General features: G+C 39.9%; 1 protein-coding gene across 8 annotated transcripts in view; it reads left to right on the top strand.

The window, feature by feature from the left end:
- Positions 1–564: 564 nt before the first annotated feature.
- Positions 565–23,547, top strand: part of LOC146571317 (zinc finger MIZ domain-containing protein 2-like) — a 32,156-nt gene continuing 9,173 nt past the window's right edge. The window contains exons 1-12 of one of the 8 annotated variants that reach the window (XM_085280479.1): positions 623–910; positions 7,527–7,602; positions 8,507–8,651; positions 9,444–9,561; positions 10,547–10,749; positions 13,241–13,409; positions 14,876–15,094; positions 15,666–15,878; positions 20,714–20,797; positions 22,067–22,244; positions 22,754–22,895; positions 23,242–23,320. In XM_085280479.1, coding sequence (XP_085136605.1) covers positions 8,617–8,651; positions 9,444–9,561; positions 10,547–10,749; positions 13,241–13,409; positions 14,876–15,094; positions 15,666–15,878; positions 20,714–20,797; positions 22,067–22,244; positions 22,754–22,895; positions 23,242–23,320 — 1,440 coding nt within the window. In that variant the 5' untranslated portion in view covers positions 623–910; positions 7,527–7,602; positions 8,507–8,616. Of the gene's footprint in view, positions 581–622; positions 911–1,126; positions 1,311–7,526; positions 7,603–8,506; positions 8,652–9,443; positions 9,562–10,546; positions 10,750–13,240; positions 13,410–14,875; positions 15,095–15,665; positions 15,879–20,713; positions 20,798–22,066; positions 22,245–22,753; positions 22,896–23,241; positions 23,321–23,547 lie in introns of those variants that run through there. The other 7 variants (XM_085280478.1, XM_085280476.1, XM_085280477.1 and 4 more) reach the window with 7 other exon arrangements.

Genomic DNA, 23,547 nt, shown 5'->3' with positions numbered 1-23,547 from the left:
GAAAAATGAAGAAATGGGAAATCCGGGGAACCTGTTTCCAGGGCAACAGAGGTCTGGAAAAATACAGGCAAGCTGGACTTTTTATTCTCCACACTGCACTAGCCCTCTGGCAAGACACTGCAGACACCTCTAATGACTCCAAAACACTCACTGGCCCTGCTGCTAAAATACTGCCAGGCATCAAGTGATATACGCACCTTTTCTTAGTGTGTGTGTGTGTGTGTGTGTGTGCATGCTGCCTAGGAGCCAATACTGTCAAACATGTGCATTGCAGGTGCATGTATGATGGGAATGAGTGAAAAGCACACATGTTGCATGGTGCATGAATCAAACATAAATGATCATTAGCAGGTGACGTCATGGTCGATGATGCCCCCCCCCCCCCCCAACTCCCTCCCTCTCGCCACAACACACACAGGCAACATCGCTCCTTTTCTTGTGTAATGACCTGCTGCTCTGGTCTGCAGTCACTCAGCCGCCAGACTTGTAGGAGGAGGGACGTGAAAATGCCTTTCTCTGTGGGAGACAATGACTCTGTGATCTCATGAATATATTAGAGGGTCACTGAGCAATGAGCAAGGTATACAGAGCAGCCATTCTCTGCCTGCCAAAGCACACTGCAAAAACCTATTGTAATTGACTCAGCTGGAGTCATCGTGTGTATTGACACACACGAGAATAGCTGTGTTAATATATAAACACATTAGTTTACCTTTGTGTGTGTTTGCAATGATAATTGCAAAAATGCATTATAAATCGCCCAACTAGCCTCTGCTCGATAATACGGCCATCAAGCAGCTTTGTCTTAATGACACGACTGCGACACTAGTAGCTAAGCTAACGTTGTTTAGCTAACGTAACTACCTACAATCAAGCGGCTTCGTTGTCTGGCAGCTGGAGCAGATACGGGGTGAGTTCTGCGGGCACTTATTATCAGGAATACCGGTTCCAGGAAATTAGTAAGGCGCTTTTATTATCGCGTGAATAATTACTTAGTTAGTTAAACTAATTACTTAATTAGTTTAGGGTAGGAAAATAGAGTGTTACACAAACTTATCAACGCGAGCTAAGCATCCTCCATTTAGCTAACGGTGCCAACCGGCGGCGTGTTCACATCCCTCCACAGCTCTGTTTCCACTTCTCTGCTGGCATTCACAAGACAGCGATACACGGACTTGCTGCTAGGGTCACAACAGCACGTTGCAGCTAACCAATACGGGACTATTGCATTGTTTCCCCCCACCGTTTCCTTGCTTTTAAATCGCCATTCGGAATCAAAACAACCCGAGTTTGATCATCAGTCCAGGCAGGTCGGTGAAACAAAACATCTGCTATTCTCATCTTGTTTTTTTTTTAAAGTGACGCTTACACACTCGCGCAGAGGTTGAACTCCTCCACACAATCTATGCTGCTGATTTTTCCTCCCGTTCTGCTGCACGTACATTACAGCCGCATGTTTTGTTTGTACTGCGATACTCTTGAGTTGAGTGCTAGTGTTGATTTGCATGTTGTACACGGCTCTGATTATCACCTTATATTCACCTTATCATGTCTAAATGTATGTCACCATTAATTTGCAGTCCATTTCGTTAACTGGGTGTTTCGGGACATTTATAGGCATAGGTGGTCGTTGTTGTTGCGTTGCGATATATATTTCTGAGCTGAGGTAGCCAGTGCCCTGTTTTTTGTTTTGTTTTTCCTTGGCCATGACTTCCTGGATTGTGTGAGGGGTACAATAACATGTTGTTCTGGCATGAAGACAGACTGTTATTTTGGGTCAGCGTTGACATGAAAAGACAGATTCTTACCTTTGTTAACCCCGTTATACGTTCAGAAAAGGCTCAAATGAATATTTATGGTGAAGACTTTTAGCTGCTTTTTCCTGATTTATTTAGTTTTTAAGATGAAGTTGGGCATACATTCTAGTTGGTGACTTAGTGAATGTAATTCAACACTTTTTTTTTTTTTACTTGTGTCTAGGATTGTATTTATGCCTAAGGTATGTGTGCTAACGGAAAAGGGGCTAGTGGAATAACTAGTCTAGTACAGTATAATATAGGATAGAAAAAACCAAACAAACAGAAAACATGAGTGAAGTTTGTTTAGGATTGAGTTGCACTTTGTACTCTGGACTATGACTGCAACTTATTGTTTTCATTAGGGGTGCACTGATTGTGAAATTTTTCTCTAGTATTAATGTTTAAAAACAGCTTTTGTTTTCCTTATTGTTCAGTGGAAATAATTTTTTTTCTTTTAGATTTTTTTTTCAAATTACTATAGACCACTCACACTGGTAAATGCCATATTATTTTCTGTTATTCTGATACCAGTCAACAGGCTTAAGGTTTAAGAAAAAAAAGCTTTGAGCTTTTCTCTACACTTCTGTCCAAAATGTTTTCAGGTTGTTGTCACATGTGATGTAGGTGATATTTGGGAAGCTGACACCAAAGATTCAACCTTTTTTTCCCTTTGGAAGTGACAACTGTTTGTTTTCAAAGTTGCTTGTTAGTTAAATTTATCAATTGTTTCATCAGTTGGTATATATGAGGGGAATAATGAGCTTTTAGCTTGTTTTGGAACTGCATTTGTTTTAATACTAAAGACACAAACAGACAAGAGGCATTATTTCTTGTTAAAGTTGGCCCACAACTTCATCTAGGATTGCTGCAGACAGGCAGACACACACACACACAGCCCGCTTTACTAGCAGTTAAAGTAGTTAACAATAAACAACAGTAGGAGGAATTTGGAAAGGTCAGTAAAGTTTCCTTCTAAACAATATTGTCACATTAAACATTTTCATAAAGGTTAACCTGGCCAGTGTACACACTGATGTTAGCTGCTTAACTATTAGTAGTTACTAGATCGCCACAAGCGTAGTTTCAGGGGCTCAAAAGCTAGTGTACTCCAAGTTCTGGGCCTACACTCTGATAATTCTGAGGGTTGCAGCTGAAGGTTAACTTAAGCTAGTGAGTAGTGGCTATGGCTAATAATAAAAAGCTAATTTTAATTTTGGAGCTACCCAGCAAACATCAGTCGTGTCCGTCTGTAACATTATAATTTATGGTGTTAATTTGACAGGATAACACAACTATTTGTGTCTGAAAGTTATTTCAAGAGGAAAGCTTAGCAACTAGAGCGAAAACTGGTATCTTATCTTACCAGCTTTATTTGATCAGCAATGAAAATGTGAAGCTGAAGTTACTAGAAGCGCGCTTACCTCATACAGTCTAAATATAATCACTTTTATTTTTTGTTAGCGTTAGCATGCTGTCTTCACAGATGCTTGCAAAGAACCAAAGTTGTGTTAGCAGCATAATGCGGTTGTTTTTGTCCTGGATGCCGTTTTCCACTTTACCATTTATCTCGTCCTTTTGTGCAATAAAAATAAATATCCATATGTCTCTTTATTTTCCTCCACTGACACACAAAGTAAAATCAGCTGATTGTAGTGAGAGTGCAAGAACTGATAAGTGGGGTCAATAGGCAAGGAACTGTAAACTGGTTTTCCACAACCACCGGTTCTCGATTCCCATTCCTACTCTTCACCACAGTGAGGATTGCAGCATATTAGTTTAACATTGGTATTTGGTTGCTGCTCTGTATTGGCAGATACTGTGAGCAGTAAATGTGAGTGCGAATGGTTGCCTGTCTCTGTGTTAGCCCTGCGACAGACTGGCGACCTGTCCAGGGTCTAGCCCGCTTCTCGCCTTATGACAGCTGGGGTAGGCTCCAGTGCCCCCCGCGACCCTGAAACGGATAAGCGAAAGTGGATGGATGGTAATCTAAAAGTGCTGGCTGAGTCTGCACTTGCTCAACTTACCTGTTTTGTTAGAACAAGACACAGTCAGAGCTTCCATCCCATCTCCGTCTTGTCAGAACCTTTCTTGCTGATGTGCTAAAGAACAACTTTTTCATTTTCCATCTTTGAATCACACATGTTATCCAAGGTAGAGGAAACTTATCTGTGACAATGCTAAATCACTGAAGCTATGTCCACCAAACATGGAGAGCATAAGTTTTCTAGCGAAACTGAAATAAGCACAGTTTTCATTGACAATATTGGACTGCGGCCACAGAATGGCTGTAATGTAAAGGATGGCTGCACATACTAATTGACAGACAAGAAGCTTTATGATACCGCTCACTGAGATTTAAAAAACAAAAACAGAACATATATTTTTTTCTTATCAGTGTATAGGGGTGGCGCTTTTTGCATTTTTAAAATTTTGGCTTTGAAAGGTATCATAAGTCTCCAGTTCTTGATCTGAAGGTCAAAGTCCCAGAGACCTTGACCTCAAAGTTAAGATCAGAGGTCAAGTTGTCTAAAAGATCTAGACAGTTGGATTTTCAGATACTGTGAATTAGGAGTCAAATGTGTGTCAAATTGTTAAGTGGCTTTTTTTGGAATTTGCATCAGAGGTTTACTTTCTTTTCAGTTGTGTGTGTGGGAGAGAGAGAAGTGAAGTGTTAAATAGGGCTGCAGTTTCTAATTTTTTGTGATGGATTAATAGTGTTTTGTTGAATAGTCCAACTTGCACATTTTCAGAAAAGCAGCAATTATTTGCATTTGACAAGCTTAAATTTATTAATTTTAGGCATTTATGCTTAAAAATTAAAAAAAAAAACTATCTGAAATTTTCTTAAAACGTTCTTAAAAGCAGGAGCTGGAAAGCAGGAATGCAGGTATAGGAGCAGAGGGTCAGTTGTGAGTTGATTGAGTGGCTTTGGTGTTTTGGCTGGCAGTGTGTTGACAGTAACAGAGAAGCAAAGAACATATGGTGAGAAATGAAATGCTGCTAGACATCATTTTGTCATTTCTGTACAGGTAGTCTGTGCTGGTTGTGTTCACATTAAACCTGTGATAAAGTTAGACATCATAGATGTTTCATATTTATTTTTGTGTGGTTTTTGCCATCCAGCTGTAATGAGACAACAATAAGTTGTAAAGTGCTGGAAGTGCTTTTTGATGAATGAGAATTCAAGTATGGTGGTTACATGATCCAAGATTCAACTCTCTCTTTCTTTCTTTTTATACAAAATATGAAGTGTCTGACCTAAATCTACAAAGTGCAAATAGAAAGCCAGAGAAAAGATACAGTGGGAGGGGATGTTCAAGGCTCTGATGTTGGAAAATTAGCATGTCAGTTGGTAACTGTCAGATAAAGAAAATCTTGAGTGGGAGAACCCAGGAGGAGAGCAGTGGCAGAGTAGTGAGGAAGAATGTGCTGGGAAAAAAGCATCTGTCATTAAAGGAGGAAAAGGCACAAATAAAAAAGCAGCGGTGTTAATATATTGACCAAGTCAAAGAACAAGTTTAATCTGTTCTTGCATGTTCTCATGTGGTGTAACCTTTTTTGAACACTGTAATTAAGACATGCTGTGTGTGTAGATTAAAATGGTCCAAGCGTCACATTTGTCTGCACAGTAGAGCTGCAGAAATGTGACATTTCAATTTATGGAGGTTTGATGCTTTTTTTGTCACATATGACAGGGTGTCTTTTACAGATGTACCAATATCAGGTAATTTTAACCTTTTTCTTGTATAATAATATATTGGCAAATATAAATTGCATTTATATTTGCATGGATGATAATTAGCTGTTATGTCAATTTTGCTTTAGCTACATAATAAAAGTAATTGAGTTGTTTTAGGCTTTTAGCTTTTCATCACACGAAGTCTTATTTCTTTATATTGTTCTTCTAAGGAGCCACACTTTCTTGCAGTTTTTCTGAAGCGGTCTTGAGATGGTAGTTCAAAGTTTTACTTTTACAGACAGACATGTCTATAGGAGATGAAAGTCATACATTCTTCACTCTATTGCTAAGGGAGAGGCAAGCCACCCTTGATAAAAACCTAATTTCTGTCACTTGGATACGCAGTCTTGCTCTTTGGGTCACTACCCATAGCTCATGACAAGAGGTGAGGGTTGGGCCATAGTTTGACCGGTAAATCAGTAGCTTTGCTTTTACGCTGAACTCTCTTTCTACCATAGCAGACCAGTACTGCATCACTATAGCCACAGTCCCAACCTGTCTGTCAGCAAGACCATGAGATGCTTAAACTCCTTCACTTGGGGCAGCACCTCGTCCTTGAACCAGTAGACCATGGCTTCAGACTTGGAAGGGCTAATTGTTATACCCATTGCTTCACACTCAGCTGTGAACTGCTCCTTTTAAATCTAAAAGACATGGATTGAAAATACACTATGCTTCAAAATGGATCGTGTTTTTTTTTATTTTTTTATATATATATATATATAATACTTGTTTATTAAGGCCCTCTTAAAATAAATTTGCACAAGTAAAGACAGTGACAAAATCTTTTAGAGAACTGAAATATCAATTGACTGTATATTCAAAACACTAGCATTTTTCTACAATATTACAACTTTGAAATGGCACCGAATAGTAGGAAGGACACGGCAACCTGCTAGTGATCAAAGAAATCAGAACTCAGAACAGCGCTATATATGCCTTTTTAATCAACTTCACACTACCATAAACCTCCAGCAACCAACTGGGAGAGTAATATACATTGTTCCCTATTGTCCCCCAGTTACATGAGCTTAGAGTCCGGGTGGCTTAAATTGATGTCACTTAAACACAACACAGAGATGTTCTGGACATAAAGTTAAAGTGGTTGTTTCTTCACATTCTTTTAATGGCTTGAGTTCATTTTGTAAGGGTTTGGACTCCTTTGAACACAGGAAGCAAAAGAAGTACCTTTTGTATTGGTGCCCTTTTATAACTATGGGCCCTATTGGCTGATGGAGTTAATGGTTAACTCGTGTTTTTTTTTCATTAAAATTTCTTTTAGATTAATCTTTAAAATTACTGTAAATTTATTTATGTATTTATTATTTGTAAAATTATGTTCACACATAAGGTGTGTTCAGATGTGTTACCATACTCAGATGTTTGGGTGACAGCAAATTATTTACCCAGGCGATAATAAATTTGATGTTTTGTTTTGTTTTGAATAATGCTTTTTATTTTTTAATAATGAAAAGCATCAAATTGTCTAATTGAAATATTTTAAACGGCAAATATTTCATCTTTTCATCCTTATGATTTTTTCTAAATGATCAACTAGCTTCACTTGTGTTTTGGATTCAGAAATAATCAAATTGATAGTGATCTCTGTCTTCAAATAAAAATAAAACAGGAAAAAATTCTGCTTAAGCTTTAAACGTTTGTGTCGGTAAGTGACTATTGTACATTGGTGTTCTGAGAGAAGACGGTGCCTCTCTGTTCTCTTAAATTTCTTTTGATATCAGCAGGCTAAATATAGCTCGCAGCACCCCTCCCCCTCCTTGACGAGGTATCAGAGCCAAGAGAGCAGTCAGTGATAGGCTAACATTTTGATGTGCACAGTGACACACACACACACACATTAAAGTGAGTTGCTCAGAGTGGGACGGCACTGTCTTTGTGCACAGAGTACGGGCTACAGTGATGATAAATTGCTGCTGTTTGCGGCACCAAATGAGATTTGAGTATTCGTCTTTTTCTGTGCGTCTCAGGGCTGCCACTGGAGGATGGTGGGGGTACTCCGATGAACCTCCTCAAGTGCATGAAACCCTCCTTGCCTCCACAAAGGTATCCACACACTCACACAAGTGTGACCATAAGCTCAGTGTCCTCAGGTGAATCATGTGACCCTTCACCTGCTAAGCCAAGCAAGAATGAGTCTTGCATTACTAGGCAAGCCACTACAAGTTATAATGGAATGAAATTTTTCCCATTAGTTGTTCACTTATTTAATATGATTTAAATATACAAATTGGTTATTTCATTAAAATTTTCAAATTATTTTTATGTATGTTTGAAGTGTTCTTAAAACTACTCTTTCCACATCATATCTTCTAAAATTAAAATATGAATAACTTAAATAACTTTCATTTTCAAGCAAACGTCCCAAGCATTTCAAGGCTCAAATAGACTAAATCAGTTTTCTTTGGATTTTGGAGAGCAATCCTGCAGTAAGCTTTTTAAAGGTCTTACACCAGATTTGTCTATAACTGATTGGTTGTCTGTGATACCTACACTACGCCTGGTACAATAAAAGAAATAGTTATGTTTTTCAGAATTTTGAAAGTATGGTTTATTGTGAAATTCCCAATATAAAATCTTTCTTTTATGGCTTTATGCCTTAAAGGGACATTGTCATCTCCAGTTTCATCAGTGCCGTCTCACTTGATGGGGAAGATGTTTTTTTTGAGACACAGGTTCAGAGGGAGAGTGAAGTCAGCGCTGCACGACTTGTAGTGTCAAGCGATAGGAGTGTGCACTGCGTGTGTTAGCTATTCTGACCAGTATCAACCCTTCTTCATTCTGTCTCCTCCTGCACTCCATGGTCACATTTTGCTGTTTTTATGGAGACAAATTCATAACACATATGAAATTATGATAATTTTTATTATGAACTATTAATTTAACAAAGTTCCTAAACATTACATGTTAAGCAGTCATTCGTAAGCAGTCTGTTTTGTGCTGGCTATAGCTGATGTTCCCCTGCAGGCCTTTCCTCATGCAGTCATGGAAAATCAAAGGAAGAGAAGTCCAATTGCAGAACCATGCTGGCAAATATAAATCAATGCAGATGGATAGAGAATGGATGGAGAATCTTTTGACTATAGACATGCTCAGTAAGTGTATGTGCTGCACCTCCGACCAGGAAGAAAACTTGGATGCATGGATCTGTAAATAATAAAGGAAAAAAAAGAAGCAGATAACTGAATTCCCTCCAGTTTGAACTATTAAAGGGAATCCAGAGTGTTTTCTGTTAAGTCTTTTTGGATGCATCTGGATTCGCTTAAGCCGAAACAGTCTTAATTGAGTGCAGCCATACAGCTTGATGACTGCTGTTTCACTACAGAAAGAAGTGGAAGAAATGTGTAGGCAGCTCAACAACAAGCAGTAATGGTTAAAAAGGGGGAAAATGGGGAAAAAAGTTACAGAAACATATTGAATCTGATTATTAAGTGAACAAATGCCAGATTAAACTTCTATGTCTTTACCAAAATATGGAAGAGTAATTTAAAAATATTAAAACTAAAACATCCATAATGGTGTTGAAGGTTTCAGTGTCAGTAAGCCTTTAAATATTGTGCTCTGAGACCGGTGCTGTCCTTTCCAGTAAATGGTTTTCAAGGAGGAAGCAGAAACCTTAACTGTGAGATAAATAAACCATGTTATGGTTCATCATTAGCTCGCCAAAGTAAAAGGTGCAATGATTACCTTTTACTCACGTCCTTGTGCTACAGCAGTAAAATGAGCTGTAATAAGGTCTGTTTTCATCATCTATTTTCGTTAGGAAATAATAAAGTTATGTCTGATATTCTGACATTTAATGTTATTGATATCTAGATGAAAGCTCTCTCTGCCTCTGCTGAACCTCCACAACTATCCCAGTGACTCGTATTCATATCCTCCTGCAGCATTGGCGGCTCCTTCATAAATGAGCCAGTCTCCTGGCAACCAGGCACCAATCAGCACGCAGGATCTCTCTCTGTAGTAACCACTGTGTGGGGTGTGACCAATCACACACACAATCAGGTAACACATGACTTGGTATCCTGGGTATCCTGGGACATTGTTCTCCTCCTGTTGGCTGTAACTATACAAAAGACTAATTTCAGAAGTATATACAAAGCCTGGGTTTAATTCAGAGTATAAAATCAAGGGCTGCTATTCTGACTGAGAATCTAGAAGTGAAATATTTCCCTTTACTAAAAGGGCTAGATTTTGTAAGAGGTACTTGTGCATATTCAGTTTGTTAACTAAAATAGATGGTAGTCAGGCAATCCCCTGTTTGGAAGCTTATTGTAGTGGATGGGGTCAGCAGCGAAACGGATGTCGGCCCCTCCAAAAAGAGGAAAAATCTGGTGTAAGTGCACACTGTGTATGAGATTTTCAGCCCTGTTCAACAGGGGACTAAAATAATTGTATTACTCTCCTTAAAGCCACCAGAATCACTTGACGAAAACAGTAATTTTGCCTTGCACGATATGAGAGCTGCTCGAGCACCAGTGTTTCAGTGTGTTGCTCGGTATTTTTCATCATGATTGTTTTTTTGTTTTGTTTTTTCATAAATGTCCCGTAATCTACTATTAGAAAAGTAAAGATTAGAAAACAATAAAGTCATCAATGGGCTAGCTGCTTTTCTCTGAAAGACTTTTACTTTCAGGACACTGATATGGCTGAAGTTGAGCTGCTCTCAATGGTTACATCCACATTTCATTGTTAAATGTCCTATTCCTAACCTACAGTGCTGTTATAACTTTCACAAATACTGTTTCGTCCCAAAGACCAAAACATGTTTGAGTCTACTTAGAAGTACATGTGTAAAAAAATTACTTAATTATTTTAAAATAAACTGTCTCTCTTTAACTTTCAGTTTGAGTGTTAAGAGTTAACCTAGGAAGCCCACACTTTGGTCTAATGAATGTCTCCCACCACCTTGTCTGCCTTCATATCTTCCCGTCACTTTATGGTTTATATGACTGTTTGGGGTGAAATTATTCCTCCTATTCCTATGTAGGTGTTTGGTGCACCCATGGGCCCTGGCGATAGCTCTGGCAGTCACATGATGCCCGGTGGTAGCCCTGGTATGGGTCCTGGGATGGGCTCCCAGTTCATAGGTCAGCAGTCATATGGAGATCCTGTCTCGAAAGGTTATGGCCAGCCAGTCATGTATGGACGTCCCAGCACTGCTTACAACCCAGCCTCCGCCTACAGTGGAAGGTATGCCATCCTATTGTTCTGATTATTGGCCAGTCTAGTTGGTGCTGTGAAACCACATTTTTTTATGCTCAGAGAAAAGGCAAAGAGAAACTACTAGTTGTAGTAAATTATGATCACCAGTTAATAGGTTAATATGCTTTTTCATGTCAAGTTAAAAGACATTGTAGATCCTTCAACACCAATTATTAAAAAGATGTAAGTGAATGTATGTATGCATACATTTTACCTTGAACGTCATTAAAAGATATATGCTGTACAGTCATTCCACCCTGGAAAATGAACATTCAAAGAAATCATGTGTATTTTAGTACTGACTATTTACACAGGCACAACTCCCCTAGCTTGCTGACTACATCCCATAGAGATGGTTTTATACTGTCCGACTACCAATATCACCGTAAGCAACTGAACTCATCTTTATCATTGCCAAAGTAACCTTACAGGGAGTGCAGAATTATTAGGCAAGTTGTAATTTTGAGGAATAATTTTATTATTGAACAACAACCATGTTCTCAATGAACCCAAAAAACTCATTAATATCAAAGCTGAATGTTTTTGGAAGTAGTTTTTAGTTTGTTTTTAGTTTTAGCTATTTTAGGGGGATATCTGTGTGTGCAGGTGACTATTACTGTGCATAATTATTAGGCAACTTAACAAAAAACAAATATATACCCATTTCAATTATTTATTTTTACCAGTGAAACCAATATAACATCTCCACATTCACAAATATACATTTCTGACATTCAAAAACAAAACAAAAACAAATCGGCGACCAATATAGCCACCTTTCTTTGCAAGGACACTCAAAAGCCTGCCATCCATGGATTCTGTCAGTGTTTTGATCTGTTCACCATCAACATTGCGTGCAGCAGCAACCACAGCCTCCCAGACACTGTTCAGAGAGGTGTACTGTTTTCCCTCCTTGTAAATCTCACATTTGATGATGGACCACAGGTTCTCAATGGGGTTCAGATCAGGTGAACAAGGTGGCCATGTCATTAGTTTTTCTTCTTTTATACCCTTTCTTGCCAGCCACGCTGTGGAGTACTTGGACGCGTGTGATGGAGCATTGTCCTGCATGAAAATCATGTTTTTCTTGAAGGATGCAGACTTCTTCCTGTACCACTGCTTGAAGAAGGTGTCTTCCAGAAACTGGCAGTAGGACTGGGAGTTGAGCTTGACTCCATCCTCAACCCGAAAAGGCCCCACAAGCTCATCTTTGATGATACCAGCCCAAACCAGTACTCCACCTCCACCTTGCTGGTGTCTGAGTCGGACTGGAGCTCTCTGCCCTTTACCAATCCAGCCACGGGCCCATCCATCTGGCCCATCAAGACTCACTCTCATTTCATCAGTCCATAAAACCTTAGAAAAACCAGTCTTGAGATATTTCTTGGCCCAGTCTTGACGTTTCAGCTTGTGTGTCTTGTTCAGTGGTGGTCGTCTTTCAGCCTTTCTTACCTTGGCCATGTCTCTGAGTATTGCACACCTTGTGCTTTTGGGCATTCCAGTGATGTTGCAGCTCTGAAATATGGCCAAACTGGTGGCAAGTGGCATCTTGGCAGCTGCACGCTTGACTTTTCTCAGTTCATGGGCAGTTATTTGGCGCCTTGGTTTTTCCACACGCTTCTTGCGACCCTGTTGACTATTTTGAATGAAACGCTTGATTGTTTGATGATCACGCTTCAGAAGCTTTGCAATTTTGAGACTGCTGCATCCCTCTGCAAGATATCTCACTATTTTTGACTTTTCTGAGCCTGTCAAGTCCTTCTTTTGACCCATTTTGCCAAAGAAAAGGACGTTGCCTAATAATTATGCACACCTGATATAGGGTGTTGATGTCATTAGACCACACCCCTTCTCATTACAGAGATGCACATCACCTAATATGCTTAATTGGTAGTAGGCTTTTGAGCCTATACAGCTTGGAGTAAGACAACATGCATGCAGAGGATGATGTGGACAAAATACTCATTTGCCTAATAATTCTGCACTCCCTGTAGAAACACTTGAAGAAGTAGGCTGGAAGCCAACATCAGTTAACACTGGAATGATGATAGTTGATCTAACTGTGGTACAGAAGGTCATCATGAGAGATAGGTCCTGCATTTAGTAACCTTTTACATAACCTCAGTAAATATTTCTTGCCCACAGTTGCTAAACAACTGCAAACAGCTATGCAGCCCACCACATTTCTTTCTTTCCATTTCTGTTTTGTTTTGATTCCCTGCTATAGTTTTTTCTGCCTCAGGCTCTTCATATATCGGATGGAAGAGGGTGATCTCCCAAATCAGAGCCATATCAAATATAAATATCTTGTTTTGACTCTAGTGGTTAGGACTGAAATGCTTTTTTTAATTACATGCATGTAATGTAATATGGTTGCTCTCACCCACGACTCTGACTCATGCTAGTGACAAAACGTCACATAGTTATGTGTAGTTTACTAATCCCACTCATCTCCCAGTTTTCCTTTCTCTCCCCACAGTTACTCTGGAAACAGTGGAGGTGCCGGTCTAGGCGTTCGTCCACCCTCAGATTTCACTCAGGCTGCTGCTGCTGCTGTTGCTGCCGCCGCTGCCACAGCAACTGCCACTGCTACAGCGACTGTTGCAGCAATACAGGAAAAACAGAACCAGGAGCTGAGCTATGGCCAGGTAAAGGTCTCTGAGAAAAATATGTGCATCTCTTTGTGTTAGGGGAGGCATGCAAGAAGAGAAAAGGGAGAAGCTGCACATAGCTTTCATGGTTCAGGTGCAATCATTTGATGTAATTAGCTGATTTTATTTTCCATAAATGATAGTGAGTTGAACATCTGAACTCTGCGTTGGATGTTACCAGATGTTTCTGGTAGTTGCAGCTCTAGTTTCAACTTGTTCGTGTTGATCCTGATTGCCAAATTTTTGACTTTAGCATCCAAGGTTGGACCTGTTACATGTCCCACTCTCTGCCTATAATCTCCTCTGAAGTTATTAATGAAGACACAAAAGCACAAAGAGAGCAGCAGGCAGTGATCATGTGCATCCTCTTTTAGCTTAAACAGACATGTCAATCAAGTATTTGCAATAAATGGCAATAAGTCTTTAACATCACTGTGGAGGAATTTTGGCTCACTCTTCCTTACAGAATTGTTTTAATTCACCTACTGTGGTGTGTTTTTGAAACATTCAGATGTTGACTTGTGTATTTAAGATACGTCTGGTGCATGACTCAAGTGTGTTTGAGCTTCAGGATTTTCTGGTAGAGAGCAGAATTCATGATTACATCAGCTATGGCAAGTCGTGCAGATCCTGAAGCAGTAAAGCAGTCACAGAGAATCACACTACCACCATCATGTTTGACTGTTGGTATGATGTACTTTTTCTGAAATACTGTTTCATGCTGAATGTAATGGGTTGTAAGTCTTCAGAAAAGTTCTGCTTTTGTCTTGGCAATCCACAGAATATTTTCCCCAAATTTCAGGGAACAACGAAGGTACTTTTTTTTTGGCAATGTGAGATGAACCTGACAGTTCTTTTTAGTCAGCAGTGATTTTTACATTGAAACTCTGAGCAAAAATTGCAATCTGTTAATATTTTGTCATTGTTGAATCATCATACCTAACTGAGGCCTGCAGTTTTTTAGATGTTGTTCTGGGTTCTTATGAGACTTGTGTGACTTCTTAATTACACTTGGAGTAATTTTGATAGGCTGAGCAATACTGAGCTTATTTTCCTTAAAAAATACACTTTAAATAAAAAAAAAATGCTATTTTTATTTACTTGGGTTATCTTTGTCTAATATTAAACACTGTTTGATAATCTGAAAAATGTACTGTATCTGAAAGTGTGACAAATATGGGAAAAAAACCCAAAACAAAACATCAGGTAGGGGTCTTTTGATCCACAGCACTATATTGATATTGATTAGACTTAAGTTAAATGGGATTCCCATTTTAAGTTACAGGTTGTATTTATTTCAACTACCAAAACTGCGACTGGGCAAAAGTAACTTTCACAGCTCTGAGTTGCTTAATAAATGCAGACCCTGACTCGCTGTGACTGAACTCTGTGAACCGTCAATGCTGTGGAAAAGATCCAGTTAACTTTATAACATTTTTGTTTTTTTCTCCTTTCCTTTTCAGTTGGGCGGAACATCCTCTTACAGCACCCAATTCCTATCTCATGCGGGCCCCCGTGGCCCTCCAGGGATGAACCCTGGCGGGATGATCTCTTCAAGGTCTGGACTTCCACCTTCCACCGGAGGCTTGTATCCTTCTCACCCTGCGCATATTCAGAGGATTCCACATCAAGGAGGCTATCCAGGCGGACAACAAGGACTCAAACGGCCTTTCCATTCCGAGGTCTGTGATCCCACCAAATGTTTGCTCAAACTCAAACTATATTATAGTATATTGTCCTCCATCCATCTATTTTTTTCTGTATATGTTTATCAGGGACTTGGGGTGGGGTGGGGTAGCTACCATATTCTAGCTACCATAGGGCAAGGGTCAGGGTACACCCTGGATTGATCGCCAATCCATCACAGGGCTAACAAAGAGACAACCATTTGCACTCACATTAACACCTGTGGGCAATTTATAGTCACCAGTTTAAAAACATCATTTCACTTCCTATCCCCACTAATTGTCTTTGGACCGTGGGAGGAAGCCAAAGTACCCGGAGAGAACCCACGAAATCATTAGGAGAACATGCAAACTCCACAAAGAAAGGCCCTGGTCAGATGGTGGAGTCAAAATCAGGACCTTCTGTTAGGCAACAGTGCTAACTACCTCTCATCTGTCCTATTTTGGTTTATTCAAAAGGCAGAAAGAATTAGATACTTACTTGATAACTCATGCAATATCATACTTTCCCATTAAATTATGGATTAAACAGCTCTAATTCCACTTTACCGTCTCTGTCTTTTTCCAGGGTTTTTCTGGACCACAGTATGGCTCTGGTGGGATGTCGGGGTACACTAACCAGCCTCTGCAATACCCCTCTGGTTCGCAGCAGAGATGCGCCACCTCACCCTCTTACCTCTCCAGCCGGATGCCTCACGTGGGACACTACTCTGCTGGATCACACAATCCAGCACAGTTTTCCCCTGGAGCTGGACAGCCCAATCCTCCTCAGTATTATAAGGTGACCACAAAACAGAGCCAAGCAGCTTTGGGATGTTTGAGATTAACATAATTTTTAAGGATGTTTGACTATCTTATAAATTCCTAAATAAAACTTGTAATGTACAGAATAAAAGCAGATGCTGAAACTATTTCACCTGGCACAACTATATCTAGAATGTTGGTTATTGGCTGGTAGTTAGATGGTGCCAGTACCTTCTGGGGGGGGTCCTTGGGAATCAGAACTATCTGGTTTTCAGTTAGCCTGGGTCTCTCTCATCAACTAGCAGGTGGTTCATTTGTACTGCCAGATGCTCATGGATCGCAGTCAGCTTCTTCAGCCAGTAGGCTGAATCATGTTGGGGCCTGGTGTTGTCCAGTGCTTCATACTGGAGACCCTTTCTTGGATGTCTGCCATTGTAATGGTTACTGAAACCTGCTCGGGGAGGTTGCTGTGGTCTGCTCTTAGATCCGCTAGCTAGCCGGTGATACATACTAGGGCTGCCACGATTAGTCGACTAGTCACGATTACGTCGACTATTAAAATCGCAGACGACTAATTTAATAGTCGAGGCGTCGTTTGAAGCTTTGTAAGATCCCGAAAGACGCAGGAATAAGTAGTAGGATTTAAGAGTGTAATAACGGACCGAAACAGAAGATGGCAGCACTGCATGTCCAGGGATGCCAGCTGCCGTTAAACCCCGAAGAAGAAGAAGCAGAAGCAGTTAGGGGTGGGTTTTGATTATCAGTTTATCAATTAAAATCGATTCTAGCTTGGATAACGTGATATCGATTCATTAAAATCCTGAATCGATTTTTTCAATATAAATTTATTTTGCCCAAAACGCCAGAATCTCAGGTTAAACCTCACAAAATTTCAACAACCACCAAAAAAGCTAAAACAATAAATGAGAGCAGGTACACGGATTCTGCACAAAGACGTAAACACAAAGCAAGGACCCGCTGACGCATCAGAATCAGCGAGATGTCGCCTTTCTCACCCGACGGCACGGACACAGTCGGGCTGAAAGCCGACAGCTCGCTGATTCTAATGTTTTGGCGGGTCCATGCTTTGTGTTTACGTCCTTTTTGCGCTAGATTCTGAAGCTGTAGGTTTTATCTCTCTCCAAACAATATTGATTGAACCAGCAGCAAAAAAAGATCCAAACTACCCTTCACATAAACATCGTCATGAATTTCCTCTTACTTTTGCTGTTTTGCTTCCACCGAGATAAAATCACACTTCATGCACAGCTTTCTCTCTCTCTCTCTCTCATAGTACACTTCAAGAACAATTTCCGTCTAAAAATCTTTTTTGTGCATTATTCGCTTGCTTATTACGCACAAGTCTCCTTTTACTTACTTCCGGAAAAAAAAGCCTCATTTCTGTTGTTCAATAGGCTTCTGAACAAATGTAAACTTTTTAAAATTATGCAAAATTGCAAAACGCTTAGCTGTGTCTTTAAAACCTCTATAACTTTGCCCTGCTTCACCTCAGCAGCATCGGGTAATGTTCAGATGTTGATTAATGGTTTTCTTTCGTTTTTGATCTACTGCTGAATGTTTTTATAAAATCGTTTTTCTGTGTTTTATCCTCAGCTACTTTGACACAAAGGCATCTGTGATGCTTACACCTTTGATAAAGTCTTGCAAGTGTCAGCTTTCTTTTTATAGATATAAAAGCATGGAAATGTACTGGTGCATGATCTGAATTATAATATTTCTGAGTGTCTGAGCAAGATTTCCCCGAATCGAATTGAATCGAATCGTGGATTGAATCGATTCGGGACGTTGTGAATCGGAATCGAATCGATTCTAGTAATCAGTGACGATACCCAGACCTAGAAGCAGTGTCCGGTTTCATAGCTGTCCAAATTTAGCGGCTGCATCCTCCTGTGCCCGCATTTGTAGGCCAATTATGTTACAGCGATGCGGTGAAGCCTGTCCAAATTCGAAGACTCCCCCAAATCCGGCCGAAAAATGCGTCCTTCATTTCCCCAGATTTGAAGGATGGGTCGGGTGTATCCTTCGTGGCCCAACCTATCTCAGAATTCATAGCGCAGCCCAGCCAATTCCAGTTTGCAACAATGGCGGCAGCTACTTCGTTTTAATATTGCTCTTATTACTCTTTCTGGGTCACAAAATAAACTTTTAACATATTTTCAGGCGAGAATGTAGCTGTGTAAACGTCAAATATCTGCTCGATTTATCAAGACATCACATATTTGCAAAAGTGCGCCGACGTTTTCGGAGACCCATCGATAGCTAGAGGGTTGAAGGCTCACTAGAGCCGGCGAGAAACGCGAACTCCCGGCACATCATGTTCAAACCCCCCGCCGTTTTACTCTACTCAGGTTGAACATGATATATAAGTCACTCAGATAATTTAAAAATGTTATTGTTTGGCGTGTTTTATTTGTTCCTGAGTAAATTGGTTTGGCTGAGATTAAAGATATAGTTTTTACACAGCTGAATAAATGTCAAACAGAAGTGTGAAATGGTAGAGAATTTACTCCAGTGTCCTGTTACTAGTCCACTATCAAAATAATTGTTTGTGACTGCCCTAGTACATACAATGCATGGTATGGTTTCTCTTGCTCCTCTTTCTTGGGTTTCTGCTCACTGAGCACGTGGTCGGTTATAGCCATCTTCCTGATGTACTCGTGGATGTCTGTTGTCTTATCCTGGACTGTGGTACTGACACTCACTATGCCCTGGTCTCCTTCCTTCCGCTTAGTGTACAGTCTCAGGGTGCTGGACTGGGGTGAAACCCTCCATGCATGGTCAGGAGCTTTCTCGTCTTCATGTCAGTGGCTTCTATCTCCTCTTTTGGCCAGCTTATTATCCCAACAGGGTAACTGATCACGGGCAGCAGGTAGATGTTGATAGCCCAGATCTTGTTCATACCGTTCAGCTATCTCCTCAGGATTTCTCTGACCATCTGTGTAGTTGGTGGTTGCAGCTTTCCTAGCAGCCTGTTTGGTGTCCATTTACCTGTGGGATTTCCAGATATTTGTAGCTGTCTTTGGTGTTTGCAATTTTGCCTTCTGGTAGTACGATCCCCTCAGTTCTGACTACCTTCCCTCTCTTTGTTACCATGTGACTACACTTCTCCAGTCCTAAAGACATTCCATTGTCCTTCAGTCCAGGTGTGGGGCATCAAGTCATAGGTCTTGTAGTCACAGGTTGGTCAGTCTGGTCTTGCAGTCTAGGGCGAGTGCTTTGTCTACTTGAACCAATTTATTTATTTTTTACAAAACAGAAATGAGAGGACAATTGAAACCACTTGGCTGTTTTTGTTAAAATAACTAACTGAAGTTTATTGAGTTATAAAGATGAACTATTTAGAGTCTAGTTTTGCCTCTATATAACACCAAAGTGGATTTTAAACAAAATTGAAGGTACAAGCATCCAAGCCTGACACCCTGGCGCATGTCCAGGAGGGTCCTGGTCAAGCCGAGCTACAGCTCCTGCGCGCTGTGAGTAAGCAGATTCACGCGATTATGCGTTTTTCCTGTTGCCACTTGTGTTGCCCTTTAATATCATCATAGTCTTTAACTGCACTAACTAAATATCATGTTGAGCAGATGAAATCCCTTGAAGGAGGGACTTGCCTCCATTTGCCTGAAATTGGTAACAAATATACAAAATTTGCAGCCAAAATTTCCCTTTAAATTAAAAAGGCTGGCTTCCTGTTGGGTTTGGGCTATAGTTCCATGAGACTTTTTTCTACAGCTTGAGACATTACATCAGGGTAAATGGTAATGGTAAATGGACTGGTTCTTATATAGCGCTTTTCTACTCTGTCTGAGCACTCAAAGCACTTTGTACAACTAATTCATTCACCCAATCACACCCATTCACGCAAGCATGTCTAAGCTTAAGTGCTAAGTATCTAACATTCATACACATTCACACTCCGATGGATGCATCGGAGAGCAACATGGGGTTAGTATCTTGCCCAAGGATATTTGGCATGCAGACTGGAGCAGCCTGTGATTAAACCACCAACCTTCTGGTTAGTGGCTGATCTGCTCTGCTACCTGAGCTACAGCCACCCCAGGGTGTGCCATTAAATAAAAGTGTTCACACTGAAGTGTCATCAAGGTCTGATTTGACGTGAATCTGGTGAACCAGTATTTCAAAGTATATTACATGACTTTTCCTGTTCCCACTAGGTGGCACACCAACTTTTGCTGAGATTTGACATATCAATGTGTTCATTTCTGGACTCTCATGACCCCCGAGAAGCTTAGGAGAGACAGTGTTATGTTGGACAATGTGTCTTTGAGTTACAGCAGTTTCGTGCTTCATGGCAAAACATTTAAATTTGCCAAGTTGAAATGATAAAAGTGGTGCCAAAATTTATTATCTTTGATTCAAAATGGTAGACTTCCTGTTGGGTTTAGGGTATCACTCCTAGAGGATTTTATGTGTGTCTACAGATGCTACATGTCTGCCAAATTTCATACATGTACATGAAATACAGCATGTGGGCTCATTTCTTTGCAATTTTTTAGGGGTCACTACAGAGTTATTTTGCTCTGTCCATGTCCCAAAACCAGTAAAATACAGACATTTTCACCAGTTTTGATGCATGTGCAAAATTGAATTCGTTTTTGAGTATGTTTAGGGTTTTAAATATTCTATTCGCTTCACAGAGTAGATAGAGTAGGGCCTTCACAATTTTGTGCTTGGACCCTAATAATTAATACAATGTGAGTGAAGTGCAGACTCTCACCTTTCATCCAAAGGGTTTAACAACAGAATTGCATTAATTGCAGATGTGTTTTCTCCACATCTTTGTGTCGACATACCTGGGTACTCAATGTCATGTTTGGTTTCTGTGGTCTTCAGTCAGAGCCTTTCAATGGTCAGGGCAGCATGGCAACTGGAGGACCAGGAGGATACAATGCCTTCACACAGGCTGCAGTGAACGGGGTAAGTCCTCCATGCACTCACCCCATGCTGTCAACACTGAACACCTAAGCTCAGTTTCTCTTAGTTTTGTTATACTAAAATTCTATGGCTTCCTATATTTTATGAAGATTTTAATATCTAAAAGTTAGAAGTTTAAGTATTTTTTAATGTTTGAATTTAATTCATGCTGTTTTTGATTCATTCTACTTAGAAGTCGTGATGTTTGGTTGCAGGACTGTGTGAGGATTGTAAAGCAGAAGCTAGTTTTCTACTGCTTACAGTATCTAATGTTCATCATGGGGCATCATATAATTTGATAAGAATTTAGTAGTTTTAATTCCATTATCGATATCACTTTTAGATTTGATTCCTTGTCAGTTCGCATTAGGTTCTCACCAACTCTGATTTAAGAACAACATATGAAAGTCATTACAGTCGTGCAATTATTTGCATGCTGTCAAATTTTTGTGCGTGATGGAGATGTTGCCCCTGTTTGTTATGATCGATGTTGGGGTCGTTACTCCAAAAATTTATTACACATATTACAAAGAGAAATTTTTTTTAAGTTATGCAGTAGTTAGTTAATTACACACTGAAGAAAGTATTTTGTGTCACTACTCGTTACATTACTTTCATGGTTCTCTGTAAAATTATCTGAAAATCACTGTCTCATAATTAGCATTTAACAATATGAATCTATAGGCTACAGTCCCACACACTAACATAAATCCCTTTCCTAATGAGGACACATGATTTGTCTCTCAGTATTTACACAAGCTAACAGTATAAAGTAAAGAAGAAAACCAGTACAAAGACGCTTCAAAGCAATCACCGCAGTGATTCTACTGTAGAAACATGAACAGGGAGAAAGGTATTCAGGCTGCAACCTGAATGCTCATTCTTTTGTTGCCTGTTGAAATTCAGCGTCTGGCTGCTGAGGTTAGAATTCAGTTAGCTTTAATATTACTCAGGGTTCTTGACTAGCTTAGCATTAGCATGCTGTCTGTACAGGTATTTACAAAGAGCCGAAGTTCTGTTCTGAAGTGTAATGCAGTTATTTCTGTCCTAGATGCTTTTTGAACTTTTCTAATGCACTTAAGTTAAAGTACTTAAATTAAAGAACAACATGTGCTTAAATTAGATAGGGTTGTGCATGTAGAGAGGTGAAAAATCGATTTAATCCATTTAGTAATAAGGTTGTAACATGACAAAATGTGGAACAAGTGAAGTACCGAAAATACTTTTTAGTTAGGTTTGATGCTCTAAATATTCCTCATCCTCGTCTCTCAGCCAGTTCGGGGTGGGGTGCTTCCTGGGTATCCCACCTCACCAATGGGAGGGAATCCTACCCCTCCAATGACACCGGGGACCTCCATACCTCCCTACCTTTCTCCAGGCCAGGAAACCAAACCCCCCTACCTTACAACAGAAACCAAAGCCAACATCAACACCCAGCAGCCCGTTACAGGTGAGACTCAGCTGCCACAGAGTAAGTACACTGCTAAAGATGATATACAGATGAAGTTTGACTGGAAATAACAAATTACTTGAATTTAGGCTCTGTAGCATTTCCTTAATCTTGTGATGAATGGCACTGAAAACTTGCCTCTACCTCAGCTCTCACAGTGTTAATAACAGAGTAGAAGAATAATTAACAATTGAGAAAACAAACAAACATCAAAATGTTTAATTAAAAATTGATTGAGTCATAAACATTGTATCCACAAAAGAACAACTGATCACAAAAAAAATGTAAATGAGAACACGTGCAGGTCAGAGGTTTTTAGTATTCATCTAAAAAGGTACAGTTACTTTTGTTTCCTTTCAGACTCCTCTCAGGATAAAATTAGGCATAAACAAAAGTGTCTGTTTTATTTGAAAAAATGGGATCACAACCTCGTGCTTCAATTGTCTGTCAAGGCACCAGATAGACCTTGAATTCACTGATGCATCAGAAACTGCAACTTTTCATTCAAGGTAACCCCAGTGACGACCTGCGTCTGACTTTCCCTGTACGAGATGGTGTAGTATTGGAGCCTTTCAGACTGGAGCACAACCTGGCTGTCAGCAACCACGCCTTCCATCTGCGAGACTCTGTCTACAAAACACTAATGATGAGGTATAAAGACTGACACTGCAGTCACATGACGAGAGCAGAACAAAGTGAGAAACAGTGTTTGGAACAGTTTGAACCCTGAGCTTTGGCTTACATAGATTACTTGTGCATACACTGACCATGTTTAATATCATCCACCATTGGACCAGGATATGACAGAAAAGAAAAAAATGTTATAGGTTCTTTTTGAAAATATTTGAGGGACACTGTGCTTGACTGTGGTGTGATATGTAAATAAATTGCTCTCTTCCTGAGCAATTTAAAACAGCAGAAAGAAAACAAATGAAGAATGTCTGACAGCCCCACCCAGTCTTTTCCCCTGACAGCTGTTTTGTGTCTCCCTCCACAGGCCAGATTTAGAGCTGCAGTTTAAGTGTTACCACCACGAAGACAGACAAATGAACACTAACTGGCCTGCCTCTGTGCAAGTAAGCATCCATATCTGTTATATATTTGTGGACGTCAATATACACACGTATGTACGTTTGGCTTTTTGTATGGACATTTATTATCAGTGCATTCATATGTCTGTTATTCATAGGTTTAACGATTAGACTAAGCACTAAACTCTGACCCTAAATCGAATTGTTACTTTAAACCTGAAGCCAAGTCTGAACCCTTAAAGAGGCATTTGAATGGCTATGAAAGGGGAAAC

The sequence above is a fragment of the Mchenga conophoros genome, linkage group LG7, assembly GCF_057382185.1.
Source record: "Mchenga conophoros isolate Kocher_MC1m ecotype Shallow Benthic linkage group LG7, M_conophoros_male_GT1.1, whole genome shotgun sequence".
NCBI lineage: Eukaryota > Metazoa > Chordata > Actinopteri > Cichliformes > Cichlidae > Mchenga > Mchenga conophoros.
The sequence above is the reverse complement of the archived record's forward strand: the minus strand, read 5'-3'. Positions and strand labels throughout refer to the sequence as shown.